General features: G+C 33.0%; 1 protein-coding gene and 1 pseudogene across 1 annotated transcript; both read right to left on the bottom strand.

Annotated features, from left to right (window-relative positions):
• Nucleotides 1–15,210: 15,210 nt before the first annotated feature.
• On the bottom strand, nt 15,211–17,352 carry LOC149150017 (putative disease resistance protein At5g63020). Its single transcript, XM_089442663.1, has one exon. It carries the CDS (start codon nt 17,350–17,352, stop codon nt 15,211–15,213), a length of 2,142 nt encoding a protein of 713 aa, XP_089298789.1.
• A 6,057-nt stretch (nt 17,353–23,409) lies between these two features.
• On the bottom strand, nt 23,410–24,137 carry LOC149150016 (UPF0496 protein At4g34320 pseudogene; annotated as a pseudogene).
• Between the last annotated feature and the right edge of the window lie 599 nt (nt 24,138–24,736).

The raw sequence follows: 24,736 nt of genomic DNA, 5'->3' as shown, positions 1-24,736 counted from the left end.
AATCTCGAAAGAATGAAAACTTCGTACAATGAAACACTGATGTGTGCAATTCTCGCTTTTGTACGTGCATTCATAAATAAAGACAATTGGAACAGAGTAGTCATGCTTTATGGCCAAGTAGCCTTCAATAGTTATCAACATAGTTACAACAAGTGTAATTATATTAAGATTCAAATGCTCATCACAACAAATGAAATAGATACAAGTTCACATGTAAAACATTATCTAATAATTATTGATATCACTGGTAAAAAGTTCTAGTATTAGAAAAGATAAACAGAAATCCATTTTAACTATTATTCATTGCAGAACATTAGCTAATATATAAAATATGAAAGAAAATACTGGAAAGCTAGTGTTCAATTATTATTTTCTATACAATATTCGAGAACCCAGTCCATCCAACATCTCATGTCAAAAGTTGTCTCAAAATTGTTTACATAGTTAGTAAACATACTGAGAGATAGAAAACGTAGTGATCAAAATTAAAATAAGTTATGATTACAGAGCCATGGTCCAGAAAATAGCTTATGTTGCATAAAGAATTTATGAAAATGTTAATACTTCAATCACAAAGCTAAATGCATTTGTCCCAATGAGAATTGCAATTGCAATCTCACCAACTGTAATCTCCAAAAGTCATCTGCAACAGGTAACAAGGAATTGCATTCAGGAATTAGACTATTGCATCTCACTGCACACATAAGATTTAAATATTAAAATTCTTTGACGACAACAACAAGTGTTTCAATGTACTAAAACACTTACAATATGCAAAATCAGAGTCTGATATTATTCATCCCAAAACCATCTCACGCAATCAGGCTTCCTGCAACAAATTCCTTCACTTTAGCTTCAATTGATTCTTCCATCAGAGTAACAATAATGTCATGCTTAACACATTAATTGAATATCTCCTCCAAAATTTATTTTGTTTCTTCTTGCAATTACAAAATTGAGGCAAAGTACTCTTTGTCAACACTAACAAAGGTAATTAGCCATATTCTAATTTCGTCAGCACTAAAATTAGTTATATCATCAAACTATGTTTGTTGTGATTCTTTTGACTTCTACAAATCATCCATTAGCTTTCTCTTTCAAAATTAACATAGATTCATATGTAATACATAGACCATTTAAATCCTAAACAATCACTACTGCCTTGAGATACACATCCGCTCTTGTATTTTCTATGTCTCCACACTCAGAGATAATGTCCCCCAATGTTCTAATTCTCCAAGACCATGCATCCTTGATCTGCCTCCTCTGACCAACATTAAACAACCCTTCTTTATCTTTTCCTAATTTGAACAATTCATCAATCTTCTGACTAAAAGTTAATAGGTCATTGTCGATGAATTGCCTATCTCCCTCCAACTCACTTTTGACCAATTTTACGAAAGACATAGTTCTCTTCTTTAAATGTTGTAGATCAAAAACAACTTGCCATGTTGATTTAATAATCCATAATCTTTCAAATATACTACTAATGATATATGGTTTCATTTCACTTAGAACATTACCAGGTTTCTAAAATATATTAGATCTACTAAGACTGGAAATTTCCAATGGTGGTTTGCACATCGCCAGTGGAGTCTTTAGCAAGGGACTTGGGCTTATGGTATCTTCTAGCTCTTTTATTTTTTCCTTCAACTTCATATTTTATGTCTGTCATCAACCAACAGAATTCACATGCACTTCACTACCAACTTGATGCAATTTCATCAGCCTTGGCATTCAAACCAAGACAGATCAACATTTAATTCTGCCCAATCAACAACCTTTTCGTTGGAAATCTATATTGTTTCAATCTTCAATCTCTTACCTCCCCTATCATAATTTTCATCTTGAAATGTGACAAAATGGTCATCGAAAGTAATGTCCTCTTCAAAAATTTCCTCACTTACTCTCTAATTTTGTTGAAAACAAGTACTAACCCAATTAGGTTGTACAATGGTATCAACTTCCGTGTCCACCACTTCATTAATGCTCTCCATTTTAGGCACACTCTTTGATCAAAATGATTGAATCGTTTGTGCTCTTTCTGGAGTTACTCTACAAGGAGGCTCTTCATCATCCCTGCTACCTAATAGCCTATCAAAAACAACTTTTTCACTTCTAGTAGTTATTTTCTATCTTTTGCTAGAATATGAAGTCCCACTAGTGCTACGTGTGCAAGTTTGAGATTTCGCCATAGGGTTTGCGCCTCTTTTCTTAAATATTTCTCCTATCCTGGTGATCTCTTTTTCAACAATATGTTCATCATCTACTATCATGTTTTGATGTTTTGTTGATACACTAGGACTTTCCTCGCTCTTCTCTTTACCTCTCGTAAACAAGTTCCCATACCTCATAGGCTCAAATTGTTCCTTGAAAATTTTTCCTCTATCAAAAACTTTAATAGCTCCATATTCACTTACTTTGAAATTAACATCCAAACACTTTGCAAAAATGATAGCGTGAGATGTATTCTTCACAGTCACTTTTCCAATAGTAAGCAAAAAAGAAATAAATTGTTTGTTCTCTTTTGTTCAAATATAGATATCCAAGGATGATATTTCCTATAGTCTTCAACAAGAAAATAGTTATCTTCAACAAACATTGGTAAAAGAAATGACCTATCTTCAAAACCATAAATTCATATAACCGTATTGCTTTCTCTTTCCTCATATTTTCCTTTACCAAATAGGAAATTTTTAGTCTCTGTAGATATTCAAGAAGGATCCTATCTAGTTACCATGCAATATGCTTTTTTCACAAACACATCCTAAATTAAACAAAACTTTAAAGAGGCTTTGTGCTTCCACAATATATGATACCATAACTACATTAATTCCTCGCGAAACTTGAATATAGGATTACAGGGTAAATCGTAAAACACATGCCTTGACATGAGAAGTGTTATCAGATATTCCATCATAAAGAATCCATTTTTCTTTGGTAATCCATGTAATTGAACAACTAATTCATTCAAAATGACATAAGCCTAATGAAACATACAATTATTTTTGTATGTCTCATAAAACACATAGAAAATGCATTTTGGAACATGTGAGCTACTTTCTATCCCTACTAGATGGGAAAAAAGCCAAATGTTACATAAATGAATTCCCGCACAATGTTAATTACGCGCACTTCTGGCTCCACGAAACTATCTGCAACGGACAACTCTAAACACTTGCTCACTTACAGTAACTTGAATAACAATCTAAATGCATTGGGATTTAGAGAAACCTTTATCGCTACAAATTAATTTCCCTCTTTTTGAAATCAAAATTAGTTGTTCAAAGATAAACAATTTCTCTAAAATCAATGGCCTCTGGAAGGCATTCACTAATCCAATACTACAATCTTGTTAACTATTTTCTCTTCCGTTGACATATTCACATATCTGTCATAAGTTCTCAACTATTCAAAGCTATCATCGATCTTAGCAAGTGAGTTAACTGTATCACTACAAATAGCCTCTTTCCCTCACCCGCTACACATTTTTCATTTGCGGCAAAAAAAAATACTTTTTCAATGAATAACATATTTAAATCTCATTTCACTTTACAATTCTCCATGTTCTTCACAAACACTAGTTGTTACTATTACTTGTGTGAAATTTTTTACACACGACACTCGGAATAAGTAACAATTAAAGATACAAAAGACAACGTATATGAATAGTAATAGGAAAAAGATTCGAAATTCCAAAAGAAACTTATGCATTTACATTTCACTTTGCTTCCACTTCAAGATCATTGATATATGTGTCATAAGAGATAAAAAATTATAATATACAATAATAGATGCTATCTATCTAACCGTTAAATTCAACCACACAGCTAAAAATCACCGCAATAAGAATTTTTTTAGCATTTTTTAGTAAAAAATTGACAGCTTAAGTGTAGCTTAAGTGTTTGAATTAGTTTTTTAATATTGGAAATAGATTCAATATCATCAAAAACACCATTGGCAAATTCGTTGATACAACCAAAATTGATTGCAAACTATTTTTTTTTAATTTGGCATTTTTTTTAAATCCTATTTACAATTGTTAAGGTTCAGGATATTTGGTGCCCCAAAGATTCTTGATGGTTCTGAATCCGTTTCCACGGTTAAAAAATGATTCAAACACTATTAGGATTGTATTTTTTTAAATTATTTTCACTGGATTTTGTCAAAAATTTCACTGGGTGAAATTGTGGCCTTCATACAGAATGCCATCAATAATAGTTACAAATAGTAAAGTGAACAAAGATATTCACAAATAAATATTATGCCAACATGTATTCAACTAATTTCTACGATGAATTGACTTGACAGTTCGCCCCACTACTTTATAACATTGAACCAAATTTGATTTAAAAATAACACAACATAACTATTTCTCAACAAATTTGACACGTCGTTACGATGTAGTGAAAACCTTATTCCACACAGAAAAATTTAATTTTTAAACTTTGTGATTTTTGGTGATGCAAAAATAATTTTATTACTAAAAATTAACAATTGTAACTTCAAGTTATTTTCAGTCAAATTTAGAGACTCAAAAAACTATCAATAATAGCCACAAATAGTAAATTTACCTTCTATGGTGAATCGACTTAACATTTGGTTCCCCACTAGTTTGTAAGACCGAACCAAATATGATTTATGAAAGAATTGACACACTTATTTCTTGCAAAATTCGACAAGCAGTCACAAAATAAATTTAATTTAAACTATTTAATTTTTGCAAACGTGAAAATAATTTAATTACCGAAAACATAAACTTTAATTCACAATAAAACAAGAACAACTCTCAAAAGGAATTTGTAAACTAGAAATAACGAATATTTTCTTGATTAAATATTTTTTACTATTATGTAATATTAGCTTAAGTCTCCTTTTAATGCATCTCAACAAATATTTCTTTGTGATAAAACGTGTTTGGAGAAAAATGGGAAACATTCATACCTTGTGTGTATCAACATACATGACAAATTGAGTGTTTTCTGTTAATAAGAGAACATACATAAGAAGGATTAAAAATAAATAAAAAAATCAATGACTTCGAATAAACTACAAAAGTCAAGTAATGAAAACTAACAATATGACATATACTTTCAACATAACACAAATGCATATACTATTACTGGCTTCAAAACTACTACACACAACATGCTGAATATTTAGCAATGGAATACACCAAAGCTAATCAAAATCCATTGACATAATATCATCTTTATACGTGTCATAAAAAAAATATAAATGTACTCTACAAAACAAATTCAAACTAATTGTAATCATGATAATCAACTAAGAAACTGCCAAATGCGAACATGAAACCGATAAAGGTGAATTAGTTTAAAAGCTTGCAATATTGTAGAGAAAACCAAAGCTAATCACAATATATTGATTTAATAAAAGAATTATATGTGTCATAAGAAACATAAATTTACCGTACAAAACAATTTCAAACTAACAACAATCAAGATAATAAGCTAAGAATCTACCAAATGTAAACATGAAATCGACAAAGGTGAATCGGTTTAGAAGCTTGCAATAATGTACAACTTATGTATTTCTGCACTACTACTATCGTCCACAATGTAACAAAAATTCCATTGGGACACTATTGAAGATGCAAGCTCATCTTTGAAGATAATAATTTATGTAAGGCAACAGAAGCTTGGATAATACTCTGAGCTCTTAAATGCAATTTGTAAAGGGAAAATGCTACACGATCCGTTGTTTTTTCTATCACTACAAATAGCGTATTTCCCTCACTATACTAGCTATTTGAAATGTTTGTAGTCTCGTTTCACTAGAAATCAACACCTGCCACTATTTTGTGTCTGAAACACGCTACAAAGATCAAGTTTCCATCTAGATTTTTCATCTTCCTCATGTTTTTTCTCTAATTAATATAAAATAGGGCTACAGGTAAATACAAGTCATCTTAGCATTCAATTCACTATCTCTACACTTGCTCGGCATTCAGAAAACCACATAGGCACCAAAACGTCAAATCTAGAAACATGGTTCTCATATACTTTCAACCTAACACAAATTCATATGTACAGAACCGCAGAGAAAATCCATTTGTGTGCAAAAATCTCTTACGCACAACCACCTCTGCATAGCTTCATTTGGACAACTACTTCGAGACTCAACAACGCCCTTCCATTAGTCATTGACATTTGAAAATGATATTAATAAATATTATGGGCAAGAAGCATTCATTACAAAATAAATGTTGCACAAAGCATTTTTTTATCTACACATGGTATCTCCTAACAACACAGTGAATTGTGTAGAAAAATCTCTCAATCTTTCATTGTATGCACTTCCGCACTCCATAGAATCTATTAATAATAAAATAAGAACTGCTTTTGTGCACAATCTACTAATATCAAAACACGTTACAAATAAAATATCCCTCTACACTTCCCTCATTCCACATAAATTTTTCACATGCATTTATTCTCTGCATAACATCCGCACATGAACAACCACCTCTTCACAACTACTTTTGCACTAAGTAATGCCCTCATTCATTGACATTTGAAACTAATATTAATTAATGATCATACATTGTGAAATACATCCCTAAATAAGAATTAAAAATCGGATTTGTATATTTATTATTTTAATAAACTTTTGCATAACATCCACAGACGCACAACCTACTATGCACAACACCATCTGCACAACTACTTACACACTCAATAACTCCCTTCGATCAGTCATTGATATTTGAAACTCCACACATGCTACCTCCGAACAACCAGCTTCGCATAACCACCTTCACATAGTTCATTTCGCACAACTACTTCCATATTTGCAAAAAAAATTCCTAAATATTAATTAAAAAAGAGACTTGTATATTTATTATTTTAACAAACCTCACACAAAGCCTTCCACAATTTTTTTTTACCGCACAACAATTTCCTTCACATGGATTGAAAGCACAGCTTATTTAGCACCCTGTTCTATGCAAAAAATCCTCAATTCTCCCACACATACTCCTTAATAATATCAATTAAAAATTTGTTCAACCCCCCTCCCCTGGGACCAATCCAAAAAACCTGCAACCACATCAATTCTCGCATCATTGACCAAATCACTAACATAATAGTGCCCCGGAACCACATGTCACACAGATTGAAAACATGATACTAGCTTTTATAGTCCAATGATTAGGATAATTGTTAAAAAAATGATACTAGCTCCCTCTCCACCCCCGTTAGCGTCAGGGCACCCTCCTCTATGGAAATGACCTCAGTTCTCCCACACTTACTCCGTTCTACACATAGTAAAGTTCCGCACAATGAAACCGTACCAATTGCCTCATCATTCATCAGTCTCACAACACTCACTATGCAAAGGACCCTAGTTCTCTTGAACATAGTTTGTCCTCCACACAAGGAAACATTCAACATTTGTTCAACCCCCCGACGGGCAATGCAAACAACCTGCAACCTCATCAATTCTCACATCATTAAGCAAAGCGCTAACATAACAGTGGCAGTGTCCAGAGCACTCACCAACACAATAACCACTCACAAAATTATTTTAATTTTAAAATGAATTGTTAGGCATTAGAAATAATGAAAATAAAACACCCTCCACCATGGGAATTATGTGCCATCAAACTTCCATAGCCAATTCGAAATTATAAATAATATTTATTGAAATTTTAAAAATTATTTTTGAATTTATGCAAAAATATAAATATTAATACTATAGACATAATTTTTACATTACAAAACAAAATCATTTTATTTATCACTTAACAAACATATCTAAATACTTTCATTAATACATTCAACGTGATGAAATCATATATATTTTTTAGGTTTTCTTGTACAACTATATTTTAATTACATTTATTTTATTTATTTATTTCTTGTAATTATATTTAATTCTATATCTTTTATTATATTATTACATTTCTCTTTTTAAAATAATTTCAAATTTAAAATAAATATACATTTAATTTAAAATAATATACAGAAAATTAATATAATTTTTTATTTTATTTATGTATATTAATTTTAAAAAGTAAAATTAATATTATAAAAATAAAATATTTTTCCATATAATAAAATTATAACATAAATAAAAAAATAAAAAATCAAATAACCATTTAAATCCTCTCCATCACACTCAAGCTTTCTATTGTGGATCCATAATTACACCTCTTCATAATTACATGATCAGACAAATAGTTACATCTCAGCTGCATTTGTACCATCACAACACCCAAGCTTTATGCTTTGCAACCACAATTACACCTCTTCTCCATAATTATACTACTTGATGGATAGTTACAAATCGTCCTCCTGTGTACCATCTTCACCATGGTCTCTGATCTCAGATGTTTATTTTCTTATTCACATATCTTATTCTTATGATGAACCACATTAAGTAGTTTAAAATGGGTAGACCCAAAAAGTATAAATGTGATTTAGTGGAACTATTCTCATGAGTAATACACATTATGTGTCATGTAGTGGGGGCGATCTATTGTCTTCGGTTAGAAGCTTAGGCTATGACATGTTTTTCTGTAATATAATTATCTATCTTGATTCCTAAAATTCAATTTACACATCATGTCAAGCTAGTGTAGGTTGTGTGGTGGGGATGGTCTATTTTCTTCCTCCTCATTGGGGTTAGAATCTCAGGCTATTATCTATCTGGATTCTTGAGATTCAATTTACACATCATGTCGAGCTAGTATAGGTCGTGTGGTGGGGATGGTTTATTGTCCTCCTTCTCATTGGGGTTACAAGCTTAGACTATGACATATTTATCTGTAATGTCATTATCTATCTTGATTCCTCAAAATAACATGTATATATTATTTGTGAGTTATCTATCTTGATTCCTTAGATTCCTCAAAATAACATATAAATGTTATTTGTGTACATAGCTAATACTAAATCAATACGATAAACCACATTTGAAAAAAACAAAAATAAAAACATGTTATTTGGATACTTAGCTAATACCAAATCAATATAGTGAACCATATAAAATGAAAATAACTATATAATCATGAATCTATTCGTTAACGAGCGAAGGAATTACTCCACCACCTCAATAAAATAAAATAACTCTGCTCGCTGCCGAGACTTTGGGGTTTCAGCTAATTGCACATCGTTTCATCCTTCCAATGATCAACGAAGGATTTGACTTTATATTTTTTATTAACAAATACATATTTTTTATTATTAAATTAATTGAATTAAAATTTATACATAAGACTTATAAATCATATGCTTTTTATATTAAAGTTTCATAGTGCAAACAAACTCCTCTTCTACATCTTAGAATTTGACAATTTGAAAGCAATTGAATCTCACGAGTAATCACCTGTCCGTCTTCTCTACTGCAGAATTTCACAATTTATAAGAAGTCTGATCTCAGGAGGAATCACCTGTAAATTACGACAGCCCTTGAGATTCAGATGCTTGAGATCTTTGAGTTCTGCAATTTTAGATGGCAAGGATTCCACATGATGACATCCGCTGGATCCAGAAATTTGATATTTATGAGAGACTGGCAAGGATTCCAAATGATGACATCCGTTGGATCTAGAAATTTGAGATCTTTGAGATCTCTCATTTCGCATGGCAATGATTTTAATCTTTTTACATTCTCTGAGATGTAAAAACTGAAGATTTGAAAGATTGCCAATGCCTGAATGCACATATTCAATTTGAGTATAGTTTAAACCAAGAAATTCAAGTCGTTTCAATTGCCCCGTTGATTTTGGCAATAATTTTAGCACCACGTAACATAAACATAACCCCCTTAGAGAGACGAGGTTAAGCAAAAGAGCATCCGGAATCTCTTTTAATTCATTGTGGGTTAGAACTAGGCTGACCAATTTTTGACATCTCAATTCCTTGTCTAGTAGAGACGTAATATTGCAACAAAAAAGGAAGAGCCTCTTGCAATTATTGTGAGTCTCGATGTCAGGGAAAAGGGTGTCGATGTTGGGGCAATGCTGACCTTCCATGGATACAAAATTTTCCTCTCTCTATGCCACATGTCGCGCGCAACATCGTGAACTCCAAATGTAAATCCCCAATAAAAGTAGCATAAGGAACGATCTGCAAGTAACTTTACGTAGTTGTAAGCAGTATCCATTAAGGTTTTCACACCTTTTCTCTTTACTGTACCTTCTGCAATCCATATGTCTGATATAATGTGCTCCTGAGTGTAGCAAATCCAACCTCCCAAACCAAAAAATGGGTGATTTGCAAGAATTTAAAAACCTCCCAAAATCAGAAAATGGGCAATTTACAAGAATTTAATATTTCAAAGCAGAAAATCGGGTCATTTGCAATAATTAACTTCCAAAACCCAGGCGAATTGGGTCAAATAAGTTTTGCATGGTTTAGCCGCTTTTTTTGGGGTTAAAATGAAAAAAATAATTATATTTTAAATAAAAGTTGAGCTAAGGTGTTTTATAAAAATTTAGCCCCTCTAAAATATTTAGTATTTTTTGAGAAATTTACTAGTATTTCATTACTCACTGCTTTCTATGTTTACATTTAGTTTAGTATTTTATGGCTATTTTAGAATTCGACATAATGTCAATGTCATTGTCATATGATGAATTTACTTTTTATTGTTTTTTAAAATTTGATGTGCATTGCATAATTTCAATTGTCAAATGATGAATTTATTAATTTAATTTAGATGTACCTTTCATCATGCCATATGATGAATTTAGAAGGAACATTGCATAATGTCAAATGATGGATTCAATTTAGTAATTTACTTTTAGATTTGCAATAAATGTCAAATGATAATAGTATAATATGTAATGATGATCATATTTAGTCTTTATATGTGTATTTCATAATTATTAAGATTTTCTATTTGGTTATTCACATATTTGGTATTTTATTTCTTTATTTTTATATATTAAAATTTTAATAATTTATAATTTTATAATTTTTATGACTATGACGTCCCCCCGTTTCCCTGAAAAATCCCTAGAATTTGGGGTTGCTTATATATGCCCCCTTGTGCATATCCTTGCTCCTGCATTTCCTCTTCCAGAAAAATTGGTGGAACATTGCAAATATATGTCAAAAGTAATTATAATCGTTTGCTTTTAGATTTAATTTTAAAAATGTTATAAAATATAATATGTATAAATTATTTTGATTGTGAATGAGTTACGATTTTTGGATAAGTCATGGTATTTATCCATGGTATGGATAAGTCATGGTATTTATCCATGGTATTATAGCAAAGCATGTTTACAACTTATTAATATATGTGGTAAAGTGGTCATCAACATACATTAAACAATACATTAAATAGTTCATATATGTTAGTTTTGTTGGTCTGACCCAATGGGGATTTGAGCATTAAATATTGTGGTTTACATTACTTTATACATTGCAATGGCCAATTAAACTATTCCCCATAGGCATTAAATAATCCATAGTAATAATTTTGTTTTGGAAGTTTAACTATGCAAATTTAAATTTTTACCCTTATATAAGTTTATTATTAATCTTCTTATATATTAAGTGTGGATATTAATATTTTTATAATAATTTTCAATAAAATCTAATAATAATGTTCACATCATCGCTACATCAATATTATAATTTATTTGTTTATTTATTTATTCCATGGTAACTTTCTATTATTTATAAAAAGTTACATATGTAGATGCACATAGCACATTCCCAAGTTGCACCACTCAAAAAGTTGGTGCCCATAAAATCAAAGCCAAAAAAACTTAAAAAAAAAATGGGGCTAATAAAAAATTCTTAGTCACCCTTTTCTCCCTTTCTTCTTTTCTACATTTTGCCATCCTCCTTAAACATGAGTGGTTGTTACAATAATTATTTGGTTCTCTTCTTTCTGCATCAGGTGTTCTTATCTGAGTCTGAACTCCTAGATGTATATGGATGCTTGAATCTTCTTATCTCCTTCTCCTTCAACATTTCTTGGCTTGAGTGACCTTTTGCTCTTGGATTTTGTGAAGCTGATCCTCTTGTTCCTTGCTGACTCAATTCTTTTTTCACTAAATATGTATGTGGATTTGGGATTTCCTTAGCGACAGGGGTTCCCAAGTCCTCCTCTTCCTCTTCTTCGTTGGGTTCTGGTGTTGGGAAATGCCATCCCTTTGGCTTTTTGATAGGTTTATTTTTCCTCTTAGGGTCTTTCTTTGCCAAAGGACATGTGGTTTGTAGATGTCCAATTTGAGGACATAGACGACATCTAAATGGAGTGTTCTCATAATCTAAGTACTGGGTCTAGCTCTGGTTGTCGTGTGTCAAAAAGATACGATCATGTAGTCCTTTATTAAGGTCTACCTCTAGACATATCCAAGAAAAATAATAAATTGATTCTTTAGTTATTTGTGAATCCATCTTGATACATCTCCCCAACATGTTGTTGATTCCTTCCAGTAATTTTGGGTGCCAGAAATGAAGGGGTAAGTTATCAATCTTGCCCATACCAATATTTTGGAGACTGTCATTTCATTAGCATCAAAATTTGGGAACCATGGGGTGATAAATATTCTCACATTTCCCTAGAACCATGGACCCTCATGTAAAACTTGATCTCTGATCCCTAATGGTCCAAATTTTACCATAAAGAAATCCTTTGAGCATAAGTGAATCTCACAGTTTACCGTCCATTTCGTAAAGATCCACTGGAAAAGATCGACGGGTTTTGGCAAAAAAGCTTTGAACCTGAAAATGATTGCTTGGTATTGATATGTTGTACAAATATTATTGATCTCTGCAAGGTCTACTGTCATTTCCATAGTATCATTCATCTGCTCTATAATATAGGGCGTAGGAATATGGAATTCTCTTTGTCCTAACTAATTAGTTAAGAATATTAACTTATTAACAACCAAGCTAGATCCATCTTAACTTCAGATCTACCAAGCACTGAGGGAGATCAAATATATTTGCAATCAAAAAGAGGTTTGTACCTCACAGAGATTTGATCCCTCTCAGTGTTTGGTAGATTCAAAGTTAAGATGGATCTAGGTTGGTATAGACTCTTTTAGCCCTATGTAATGGTTTAGATGAGATAATGCAATATACTTACAAGTTGTAACAATTTTTTAGCTTATCTCTCCCTATCAAGAAAGTATTGATAACTCTTGAGATTATTCTAAACATGCATGAGTCTTTGGATAGTTCATGCTGGAGACTTTCCAAATGACCACACCAAGTTTTATGTTTGACTCAACCTTGTACATTTCACATGTAACCAAAACAAACTTAATGATATTTAATTTCTTGAGGCCTCATTGAACTTTAACATAAGAGAATCTAACAATTAAACTAATCATTGAGGCTCCCAGACTTATCCTAGAATGTAACAATTTTTTAGTTTATCTCACCCTATGAAGAAAGCATTGATAACTCTCAAGATTATTCTAGACATGCATGAGTTTTAGATAGTTCATACTAAATATGTTCCAAATGCACACAATTTTTTTTTTTTTTAATGTTTGACTTAACTTTGTACATTTCACATGTAACCCCAAAAAACTTAATGAGATTCAATTTCTTAAAGCCTTATTGAACTTTAGTTTAAGAGAATCTAACAATCAAACTAACCATTGAGGCTACCAAAATTTCCCTAGAATAAGTACAACCCAAAGCTCACAACCTTATGGAATCACTAAAGTGATAAAGATATCAAAGATATAAATAAAATGAATAGGAAAATAATCCCACTTGTGACAACAGATGAATTTTGTATTCAATAAATAAAAACATATCTTCTTATATTTATTAAAGGGGAGAAGGAAAGATGGTATCTACTTCTTTGTTTTAATTTATTGTTAATATTAGTAAAATATATATAAATCATAATATAATTAACATAAATATTAATTACACTAATGTCTTTTATTTTCCTAATAATCATTTTGAAAAAAAAAAACTTTATATTTACTTTTGTAAATTCAATCTCATCATTTTCTATATGTTTAATGAAATCATTTTTTTATTTAAATTCTCTTTAAAAAGGACAATCTCAAAAAAAAAATCACACAGATAATTAATAAAATCATTTTATAAACCAATATATTCAATTCTATGATATTTTACTTATAACACCCTCTCACCGCTATAGGCTTTAAGTTTTTAACTTAATTCATGAGGATTTGACAATTACAATTATTTTAAGATTATTAGTTTAATATATAAAAAATTATGTATGATTAATAATATTTAAAATTAACATAAAAATGATATCCATAAAATAAAATAATATAATATTAAGGAATTATTAAAATACTCATTTAATTTATTGGCATCCAACACAATGTTAATTTGAATATTATTTTACATAATAAAACTTTATTAATAAAAATTATGATCATAGCCTCTTTAAATTAAAATTTCATTAATGTAGAATTTGATAATTTGAGAGCATTATACTTTCAAGGGGAATCACCTCCGACTGATCCTAAGATCCACATATTTGAAATCATTGATTTTTATGATTCCACGTGGCAATGCTTTTTAAATGACGACATCCCTTGACATGTAAAAATCGAAGGTTTTAAAGATTGCGAATGCTTCTAGCCGTGTTACCTAGATCTAACACCCTAAGAGACACGAGGTTAAGGAATCACTTCCAAGTCAGAATCGTGTCCCCGAAAAAGTGGTCAGTAAAAGTGGTTGGAATTGGTCGATAAAAGTGGGAATTTTGAAAAAATTTCAATTTTTTTTATAAAAATAGTGTTTGAATCTTGTTTTTAATAGTAAAAATAGATTCAGGACCATCAAAATCACTTAAAAACCTGAAAATTTGAAATTTAACCTTTATAACTTAGATTTACAAAAAAACTTATCAGATTTTCTCAAAATATAACCAAAATTTCCATTACTTTCAAGACAAAAAAACACTAATAAAAAACAGTCTCATTAGACTAAGACTAATCAAAAAAGATTTGATTTTATAATTGTTATTAACAAATACATATTTTTAATTATTAAATCAATTGAATTAAGAATGATACATAAATCTTATAAATTATAAAATTTATATATATAAATATAATTGAAAATGTATTCATTTATATAAAAAATGTATTTTGCAGAATAAAATTTTATTAACAAAAAAAATTACGATCACATACTTTTTATATTAAAATTTCCAGTACAAACATGAATGCGAAAATTTGAGAGCAATTTAATCTCACGGGGAATCACCTGTCCCTCTTCTCTACCGCAGAATTTCACAATTTGTAAGCAGTCTGATCTCAGGAGGAATCACCTGTAACTTACGACAGCCCTTGAGATTCAGAGATTTGAGCTCTTTGAGTTCTGCGATTTCAGATGGCAATGATTCTAAATTATGACATCCGCTGAGATCCAGAATTTTGAGATTTTTGAGATCTCTCATTTCACATGGCAATGTTTTTAACCTCTTACATCCACTGAGATGTAAAAACTGAAGGTTTGAAAGATTGCCAATGCCTGAATGCACATATTCAATTTGAATATAGTTCAGACCAAGTAATTCAAGTTGTTTCAATTGCCACAATGATTTTGGCAATAATTGTAGACCCGTGTTACTTAAACATAACACCCTCAGAAAGACGAGGTCAAGCAAAAATGCTTCCGGAATCTCCTTTAATTCAAGGTTGTGTGTTAGAAATAGGCTGATCAATTTTGGACATCTCAATTCCTTGTTTGGTAGAGATGTAATATTGCTACGAACAAGGGAGAGCCTCCTGCAATTATGGCGTGTCTCGATGTCGGGGAAAAGGGCGTCGATGTCGGGGCAATGTTGACCTGCCATCGATACAAAATTCTCCTCTTTCTCTGCCACATAAATTGCCATGTCCCGCACAACATCGTGAACGCCAAACGTAACGCTCCAATCACTGGATCCACCAACTGCTCTCAATTGGAATAAGGAACGATCGGCAAGTAACTTTACATAGCTGTGCGCAGTATCCATTAAGGAGTCCGAATCTTTGCTCTTTACTATACCTTCTGCGATCCAGACGAGCGATATACTGTGCACCGGAATGTACCAGTCCTCCTGAACATGCACACAAGACAGAAAACAGGTTTTCAAATGAGCATGGGGTAAACTATCGTAGCTCCATCTCAATCGCTGATACAAATCTCGATCAAGTCGAGGATGCGTAATTGGAAAATTTGAATCCACAGTCTGAATCTGCCTTAAAGCAAGGTTCCATTCATTTACAGCCCGGTTGCCGATCATTGTTGACGCTATGACATTTATAGCCAAGGGCAACCCTTTACACTCCTCCGCCACGACTCTAGCAATATGCTCTATCTCGTCAGGCACATGCCCGTCTTTGAAAGCTACTTTGCAAAACAATTCCCAGGCTTCCTCTCTTCGCAGTGGCTGTATTTGCATGGACTGGTCTGCATCCATTTCTGGAATCAGATCTCTGTTTCGAGTAGAGAATACAACTTTGCTCCCTTTGTTCTCGCCAAATTCCACGCCCAATTCTTTCAGAGTGACTGCGCTCCACAAATCGTCTAAAATTAGGAAAGATTTCTTCGTCCTCAGATGTGCTGACAGCTTCATCTTCCGCGAATCAACATCATTATAAGAATAGGCACTGAGGTCTAAATTGATTGCAGAAGCCATACGACTCTGCAACTCCAGAATGGAAAATTGGGCAACTGCAACCCAAATCACGTGATCAAAAACACCACTTACCTTGTAGGTGTTGTAGACCTTTTTTAGCAACGCTGTTTTGCCAACCCCACCCATCCCATATACAGAAAATATCCGATCGCGGGGGGCCTCTGTAAGCCACCTATCAAGTCGTATTTGAGCAGATCTAATTTCCAACCCTACCAGTCCGGTGTCTGGTTCGTCTTGAAGCAGTAAGCTTGCCTGCTGTGGTGCCGCGGAGGCAATCTGTTGAGCACTGTGAAACACAGGGAAGTCGGTTTGAAGATCGCGAAAGAGCTCATCAAAAGTTGTCTTCCACCTCCGGATTTCTGTAGAAAGTTTAGGCTTGCAAAGGAGGCAACTGATACACCGCTGCCGCCTTCGAGAGCAATCGATCAACTCTCTTGCTTTTCCAACTGCATCTTGCATCCTTCGCACACAATTTTGCAGAGATTGAGGGGGCGTCTTTTGCCGATCTTGAAATTGCTCGCTAACATCGAGTAAGAGAGTCTTCATACGATTTAACTGCCCTTCCAGAAGCTTACGGTTCTCATCCAACCGAATAATATCGTCTATTTGTCGGATGAGTGGAGCAATAGCGCTACTGAATGTATTGGCTGCCACTCCGGTGATAATAGCCGTCATTGCCATTTCTTTTTGGCTCGGCAACCCAAGAAATCCCGCGTCTAAAGGGGCGAGAGACATTATAACACAGGCTAACAAACAAATATAAATACAAAAGAATATGCATGTTTGTTGTGAAATCATGGAGGAGATACGAAGTCATAAGTCGTTATTCAAAATGCAGACTGAGTTAATCTACGATGGTTAGTATATAAATCAATCATCATATAAATACAAACATATTAGTTGTAGAATCAAACATATTAGTTGTAAAATCAGTCATTAGTCTTTATTGAAAATCAGTCATAAATCCTCCCGGATAGCACCTCCCTAACAGCTCCCACGTTGTGCCATTACCAATCGCACAGCGAACCAAGCGCCGCCAGCCTAATAAGTCGAAGATTTCCGCTTGTTTTACCAATCATGAGCATTGGTATTCTACCGCTGTGAAGCGGGGAAGAACTGATTAACCTCCGCCACTTCTTCTCTGCGTCTGGAGAAATCCTGTCGGTTCGCTAGAGATTTAGAGAAAAAAGAAATTCTAGGGCTTTGCCAGTCGTTTGTGAGAAATCGAAAGTAAATGAAATCCGATGACTCAGCTAAGATGGAGGTGTGGTATTCGGCCAGCTTCAATTGCTTCTCCGTAAACAGATTGTCCAACTCTATAGATCCTCGCGCCTAGAGCAATTTTTAAGTGTAAATAGTCTGGTTAAGAGATCTGTGGAGGACCAACTGTCCATATCAGCTTAGAGATTTGATTGTACCAAGTTATAAATATTTTATTTTTATAGTTTTGAAATTGTGATTTCTTAAGAAAAAGAGAACGCATGTTTTGCGACTTTTTAGAAAAAACTTGCTGACCCACTCAAACAATATATCTTCAAAACTAATTTATGGATAAACTTCTTCCCACCCATTTAAAAAATATGATATTTATATTCTACTTTGCAATCTTCGATCGATGCGTGTTTTCCATTCTGTTTGTAAGGTAGAATTCGAATAGCTATTGCTACCATCAGCCTATCTTTCGATATTTAGTCTTTGTAATTGACTGAAAAGAACACTATTATAAAAATGAAAGCGAAAGCATTATTGGTGTTTCGCAGATTTTGTAGTTCCATATGAGGATTTCGTTTTTTCGCCAGATTACACGTGTGTTTAACCGTCTTTTCTATTTTGTAAATTATGAAAAACTGCATTTTCGCAAATTTTAAATTTGTAACGAGTGTTTCGGTGCCAAAGCGACTCCAATCTGCACTAGAAAAAACGAATAAGACTTTTTCGCTTCAGGGTTAGTTGTTTTCTTTTCCAGAATACGTAAGAAACACCCTTTGTATTTATTGGACTTCCAGAAATCTGTCTGTTTTAAAATATGATTATAGTATGTTTTTTTTCAATTTATTTTAAATAAAGGGTGAGTAGATATTTTGATTTGAAATTTAATATTTAATTTTGGAAAAAATACTATTTCTTAGATTATTTATATATTATCAATATCATTAATATCTATCTTATCTATATACTATCAATACTATCCTTATCCATCCCTATCCATTATTTCTATCCATTATTGGAAGGAATTGAATTTAGGTGAGAGAATTCTATTACTTCCTCCATCCACTGACTTCTCTAATTTTAAAACTATTTAAATAATATTAGTATATTTTTTTTATTTAATTTTTAATATTTTCATATATTAATTTTAATATTTTTTTCTTATATATTTTATTTTTTAAATCATTTTTTTATATCATTGATTTTATGTTTTCAATTTAAATTTAAAAAAAAATCTTATTAATGTCTATAGTTTTCATTTTCAGTAGATAGATAATCAAATTTTTTAAAATTACCAATTCTATTTTATGTTAATATAGCTATATTATAAGGATGTGGTTTTACATTTATTATTAAAGATCTGTAAGCTACAAAAATTTGATTGCATTTAATTTATAAATATATATTAGTTTTATATTTCATATTCATTAACACAATGTTATTGATAAAACCTTAGCATCATGTTACTATTGATAAAATATCATTTCATCTCAATAGCATTAATGAAAGACTCTTTAAGATAGAGTAATAAAAGGATGTTTTCTGTGGGACAAGTTGTTCCTGCAATTCTCGTGAAAATTTCAATGATAATGAGTAAAAAGATTAGTGTGGTTTTGATATGTTTATAAAATAAATGTATAACATAATAACAAAATAGTTGGAATTGTATAGTTTTTTTGAAATTAATAAAAAAAATAAAAAATTTATTAAAATAAATATGAAGAAAATCAAATGAAAGTGTCAATAATAATGAGTAATAACATGAAGATGATTATAATTTTAAATTTATAAAATAAATTTAATTAACTAATTTTTAAAATATATATCTCTAAAAACTGTGTTATAAGATTAAATGAGTTTCTTTTTTAGTAATTGATATTAATATTATAAAATATTTTGAATATAAATAAATTAAAACATTATTTTTTAATATATTTTGAGAATCCAGGATGTGTGGCAAATGCAAATGGTGAGGCCCAAGACATGGGCGTTTAATAGCACATCTAAGTGGTATTAATGAATTTGAAGTGTGTCATGCAAGCCTTGCTTAGGGCTTGAAGGAGGAACATTATGGAGGTGAACCAGAGTATGATTGTTATTATTTGGGTGCTTGTATGCATTCATAAGTGTTGGGCGATGAGGATTTGGGTATTCAAGGGAATAGACTATTCACGAGAGTAGGGAAGCTTATTAGGTGAGTCATTCCTATTCTTTGGCTTGGTGTTGCGTGTAGTGAACAATGGAGAGGGGAGGCTCAGTGATCTTTTGGTTCCACTAGTAATATAGAATGTAATTTGGGACCCTCGCTCGCGACGAATTCTAGAGACTAGAAGATTTCCTAAGCTTTGGGGGGTGGGGTGGGGTGCGTGATGCTCATAGTTGGGTTCTTTATCAGTGGATACTAGTGATATAGCCCCCTCCTTGAAAGTATTATTGTTTTTATTGTCCTTAGCTTTTTTCAATCATCAGTTTACGTTGTTTGATTAATACTCTTTTATGGAAGAGGTGACAGATGAGGGGGCCTCTAAATTCTATCGGTGGTCCTCATGGTATTTTCCCTGTATCCGCTCTTTTATATTTAGTTGGTCAAGTCTAAGCTCTGCAAGTTTTGTTTCTACTTTATGATTGGTGTCATTTTGTGGCCTTGGAGGGAAGTGTGGGCTAAGTAAGACAATTGGTGGTCATTTGGGGGCGTTTAAAATTTCCTTTATTAGTTTCTAGGTGGAGGAGGAGTTGTCAATTGATGTGTTTCGGTTTGTGGTGAGGCGTCATTTAATCGATTTTGTGGACGAAGACCCCCGTGTCTGGTTAGTTGGGTTGGTGGGAGAAGAACCCTACATCATGGCTTGGTGCTAATGTAGGTTGTTTTGTGCGTCTGGGCAATGGGATTGTGCTTTGTGGGTACAAGGCCCTGGCATTAGAGAGGTTGTAATTCACAAGACTTTTGGATGGTGTCGTGGGTTGGATATCCCTGTCTCTGGTTGGTAGAGATGGCAGGGACTAAAGAAAACCCTTATAGCACACCAATGATGCATTAAAGAGGATGACCCCAAAGAGGTGTGGGACCTCTGGGGCATGGAGTTGTGCATCCATTCGTCCAAAAAGATGAAGGTGGTGAGGTGGAGTAGCCTCATAACATCTCCGTTGGGCACATGGACCTACCCTCCCCATTTGACTCCCAAAAAGATTAAATTCATCAAGTGTTATCCATGGTCAAACAACTGGCTCATGATAGACACAATGACTGAAATGATGTTATCAACTTCCTAAATGACATTCAGCATAATCAATGGGATATTCTAGACCGACTAGATAGAGTAGATGGATAATTTCGAGGGGAGAATGGCACACATGGAGTCTCATGTGCATGAAGCATTTTTCCACCTTAGTGAGGGTAGGAATGGCACTCAGGCGCGAGTGAACTTGAATGGTTAGTGATGAGGGTGGGATGTATTTTCGTTTTTTAGCAGTTTTGGTTCATATGGGCTATCGATATTGGGTCTACTAGCTTTGTTCTGTTGATGACTATGTCTGTTTTCCTGTACTTGTTGGTCAACATATTCGGTAGAAGTGAAGCCTTAATTATTTTGAATATGTGCACTCCACCATGTAAATTTTCCATTAATCTATAAATTGTTGATATATATATATATATATATATATATATATATATATATATATATATATATATATATAATTGATTTTATAATCAACATTTTTTAATTAAATTGTTCTAAGTTACAATCAATACATTTAAATGAATTTCTAATTTTGTAATCAATACATTTATATAGAATGAAAATTTAACCATAATAACAATTTAACCTTTTGCCTCTTAGGTATTCCCTTTCCTTGCTTCGAGGGTATCCTAGTTATGTTTTCATAGAAATTTTTTATTTAAGGGTAGATTCCTCTTGAAACCTTCTTCGTATGTCCAACACGTGTTTATTATTACATCATCTATCTAACACTTGTAAAAACATACCATGTGTTTATTCTTATGTCATCTGTATCAACTACCTGTGAAACAAACTTGACATGACCAGCTTTGATAATAATTAATGTACAACCTTCTTTCACCTCCATTCCATATTAATTATGGAATTCCATATTCCATATTAATTTAAGTCCATTCTTGTTTATTTTTATAGCTCCTTCAGACTATTACATCATATTATAGTCCATTCTTGTTAGTATTTGCAAAATCAATTATAGTTTCTTATGGACAAGTGCTAGATCTTTGATAATAATTAACATCATATTAAACTTTTACAACGTAAATTATTGTTCTTGCCACATACAAACAATCTGGTTTTAATATTGACTCACCAATATGTATATATATATAACTGGTTTCATGTAAGTGTTTCTTATCCTTAATGTTTGTTGCATGGACATTAGCTATAGCCATATAAAACGTAGATTACTTTTCCACTTATTTGATGTGGTATAATTGGTTTATTATATAGTGAATAAAATTTTGGGTTATATAATTTTAGAATTTTTATTTTGTATGGATTTGAGTATGCTTTAAAATTGTTTTTGTTTGGTTAAGAGTTGGTTTTCTTTAGATATAAGGAAAATTGTTTGTTCGTTTTCCTTAAACACAAGGAAACAGGTTTCTGTTCCTTAGATATAAGGAAATAGGTTAAGGCTCAAGACCCAAAGACATATGGTTTTCTTTGAATAATAATGATGAGTCTACCTGCTTTAAGCCAGAAATTGATGTCCTAGTTGGTGGTTTGAAAACTCAGTTATAATAAGATTTCCCAACCTGTAAAAAATTTCTAAAAACCTCCGCACTTTGTCCACAAACTCTACCTTCAAGTATAGGTTTTATCTTGAATGGTGTCTATTAAAAGAAGCTTGATCTACGGTTCCCATGAAACCTAGGGTTTTCAAATAGGGTTTAATGTCTTGTGATACTTTAAATTGTGTCATTTGGTTTTCTCCCATTCTCCACTAGTCTTCCTTTAACTGTCACAATTGGCAGTGGAGACCAGGCAATAACAGGTGTAGCATGAACACCAAGCTACACTTCCTCCAACTGTCATTAGTAAATCTTTGTTGCTGCTACCTATTGTGGAGACGAGGCAATAACAGGTGTACCATGAACACCAAGCTACACTTCCTCCAGCTGTATTAGTAAATCTTTGTTGCTGCTACCTGTTGTGAAAGGAGGTTTTTCTCAGCGACATAATATCATTTCTTCAAAGTTATAGTTATCGCTACAGTCTCGGTAAATTTTTCATTCCTACAATGTTATTTCTCCTCCTTTCACATTAACATTATTAGTCCCTGCCATCTGGCATCCGGCAGGGACTATAGTAATCGCAGGGACCCCTACTTAGCATTAGTTGACCCCTTTGCTTCTCTGTTATACGGCGGTTAGAGCGCGGATATCCTAAGTTTCTAAAGCACTCACTCTTTCGCCATCCTTCGCCATCTTATTTGGCCTCTTCCCGAGGCGGAAGAGGCCCGAACATAGGTTAAATTGGTAATTATCGCCATTTTCGTTATCCCTGACCGTCAACCGTTAGCGTTAATGCTAGCATTAATTCGCTATTTGGTAAACAGGTTTGGTTATTTCATAAAGTATATGCTATGGTTGCATGGTATTAACAGGTGTTGTCGTGTTGTTGCAGGGTATTAACAGCTGGAACCGCGGCAGCTATGGCAGCTGCAACATGAGGGGAAATAACGGCCGCTGCAACCACAGAGCATATCAGAACCGTAGCAAAGGTCGCCACAAATATGATATTAGAAACCTTTCTCCAAGCCCTAACGTTCCTCAGTTTCTTGTCGAGCTTTTTCCTCTGCAGCTGAAGCTTCTCTAGCATGTGTGTGTGCCTTCTGTAAACAGAATCGAAATGCTTAAAGAAATCTTCAGAGAACGGGCTACCAGCAGTCTTAAAGTTCGACAGTTCTTCCTGCATTTTCTTGCACTGGGCCTCCAAAGGCGGTCCTTCCGGTGGAATCTGCTGAAGGGCGTTTTGAATAAACAGCTGGTTGTTCCTAGCCTTTCTGAGACAGTTCTCCAGCACAGTGCAGAAATCCAGGGTTTGTAAACTATTTTCGAAATACTCTTCTACCAGTTCAAACAAATCCCGGTTGTTCCATATGTCCTCCTTGTATTCCAATAAGACCTTAACGACCTGGGTTTCTATGGACACACAGCGTACCTCAACGCCATTTGCCAGAGCATGAATAGTGCGCCCAGTTCGTGCTTGGAGCACATCATCAAAGTTCTTCACATCTGGGTCGACTTTACAGGTTTCCTCGTAGGCCTGGATTTTCCATGTCTTGTAACAAATGTTTTATATTTTTTATCTTCGAAATTCCTATTCCTATTCTTTAGGGTTTTTACCCATCAAACCTTAGTACCGCTATCACTCTAGTTTTCTGTAGCACTGTATTATTACTTTGATTCTGTAATCTCTAAGCATAGAATTATTGTTTTCGGTTATAGTCCAAGATTTTTGACTCGGTTCCATTTGGGCTTTTTCCCTTGGACAGATTGAAATCGTGTCACCGTAGATGACTGCTTCAGGTAATACCAGTAAGTATATTCTTGTTTTTTTTGATCTGGATTTTAAATTTCTGAAATCTGTATCTTATGCAAGCTTCATTTTATGATTACGATTATACGTATGATTTCTGGGGGAAAGTTGTTCAATAAAGGCTGATTTTTGACTTCATGAGGACCTCAAGAACTAAATAGCTTCTTTTCTTTTCAGGTCGGAACTTCTCTGTTTGCTCAAAACCTACACGATTCTCTGTGGATTCTTTTCTCTTCAGGTCGGAACTTCTCTGTTTGCTCAAAACCTACACGATTCTCTGTGGATGACCTTTTGAACGTATCAGTCCTGTGTATGACTAAACAAGTCTTGAAATTGCTATCATTGCAAGT

The sequence above is a fragment of the Pinus tabuliformis genome, chromosome 9, assembly GCF_031772625.1.
Source record: "Pinus tabuliformis cultivar Carrire ecotype Pingquan chromosome 9, CPIR1, whole genome shotgun sequence".
Classification (NCBI taxonomy): domain Eukaryota; kingdom Viridiplantae; phylum Streptophyta; class Pinopsida; order Pinales; family Pinaceae; genus Pinus; species Pinus tabuliformis.
The sequence above is the reverse complement of the archived record's forward strand: the minus strand, read 5'-3'. Positions and strand labels throughout refer to the sequence as shown.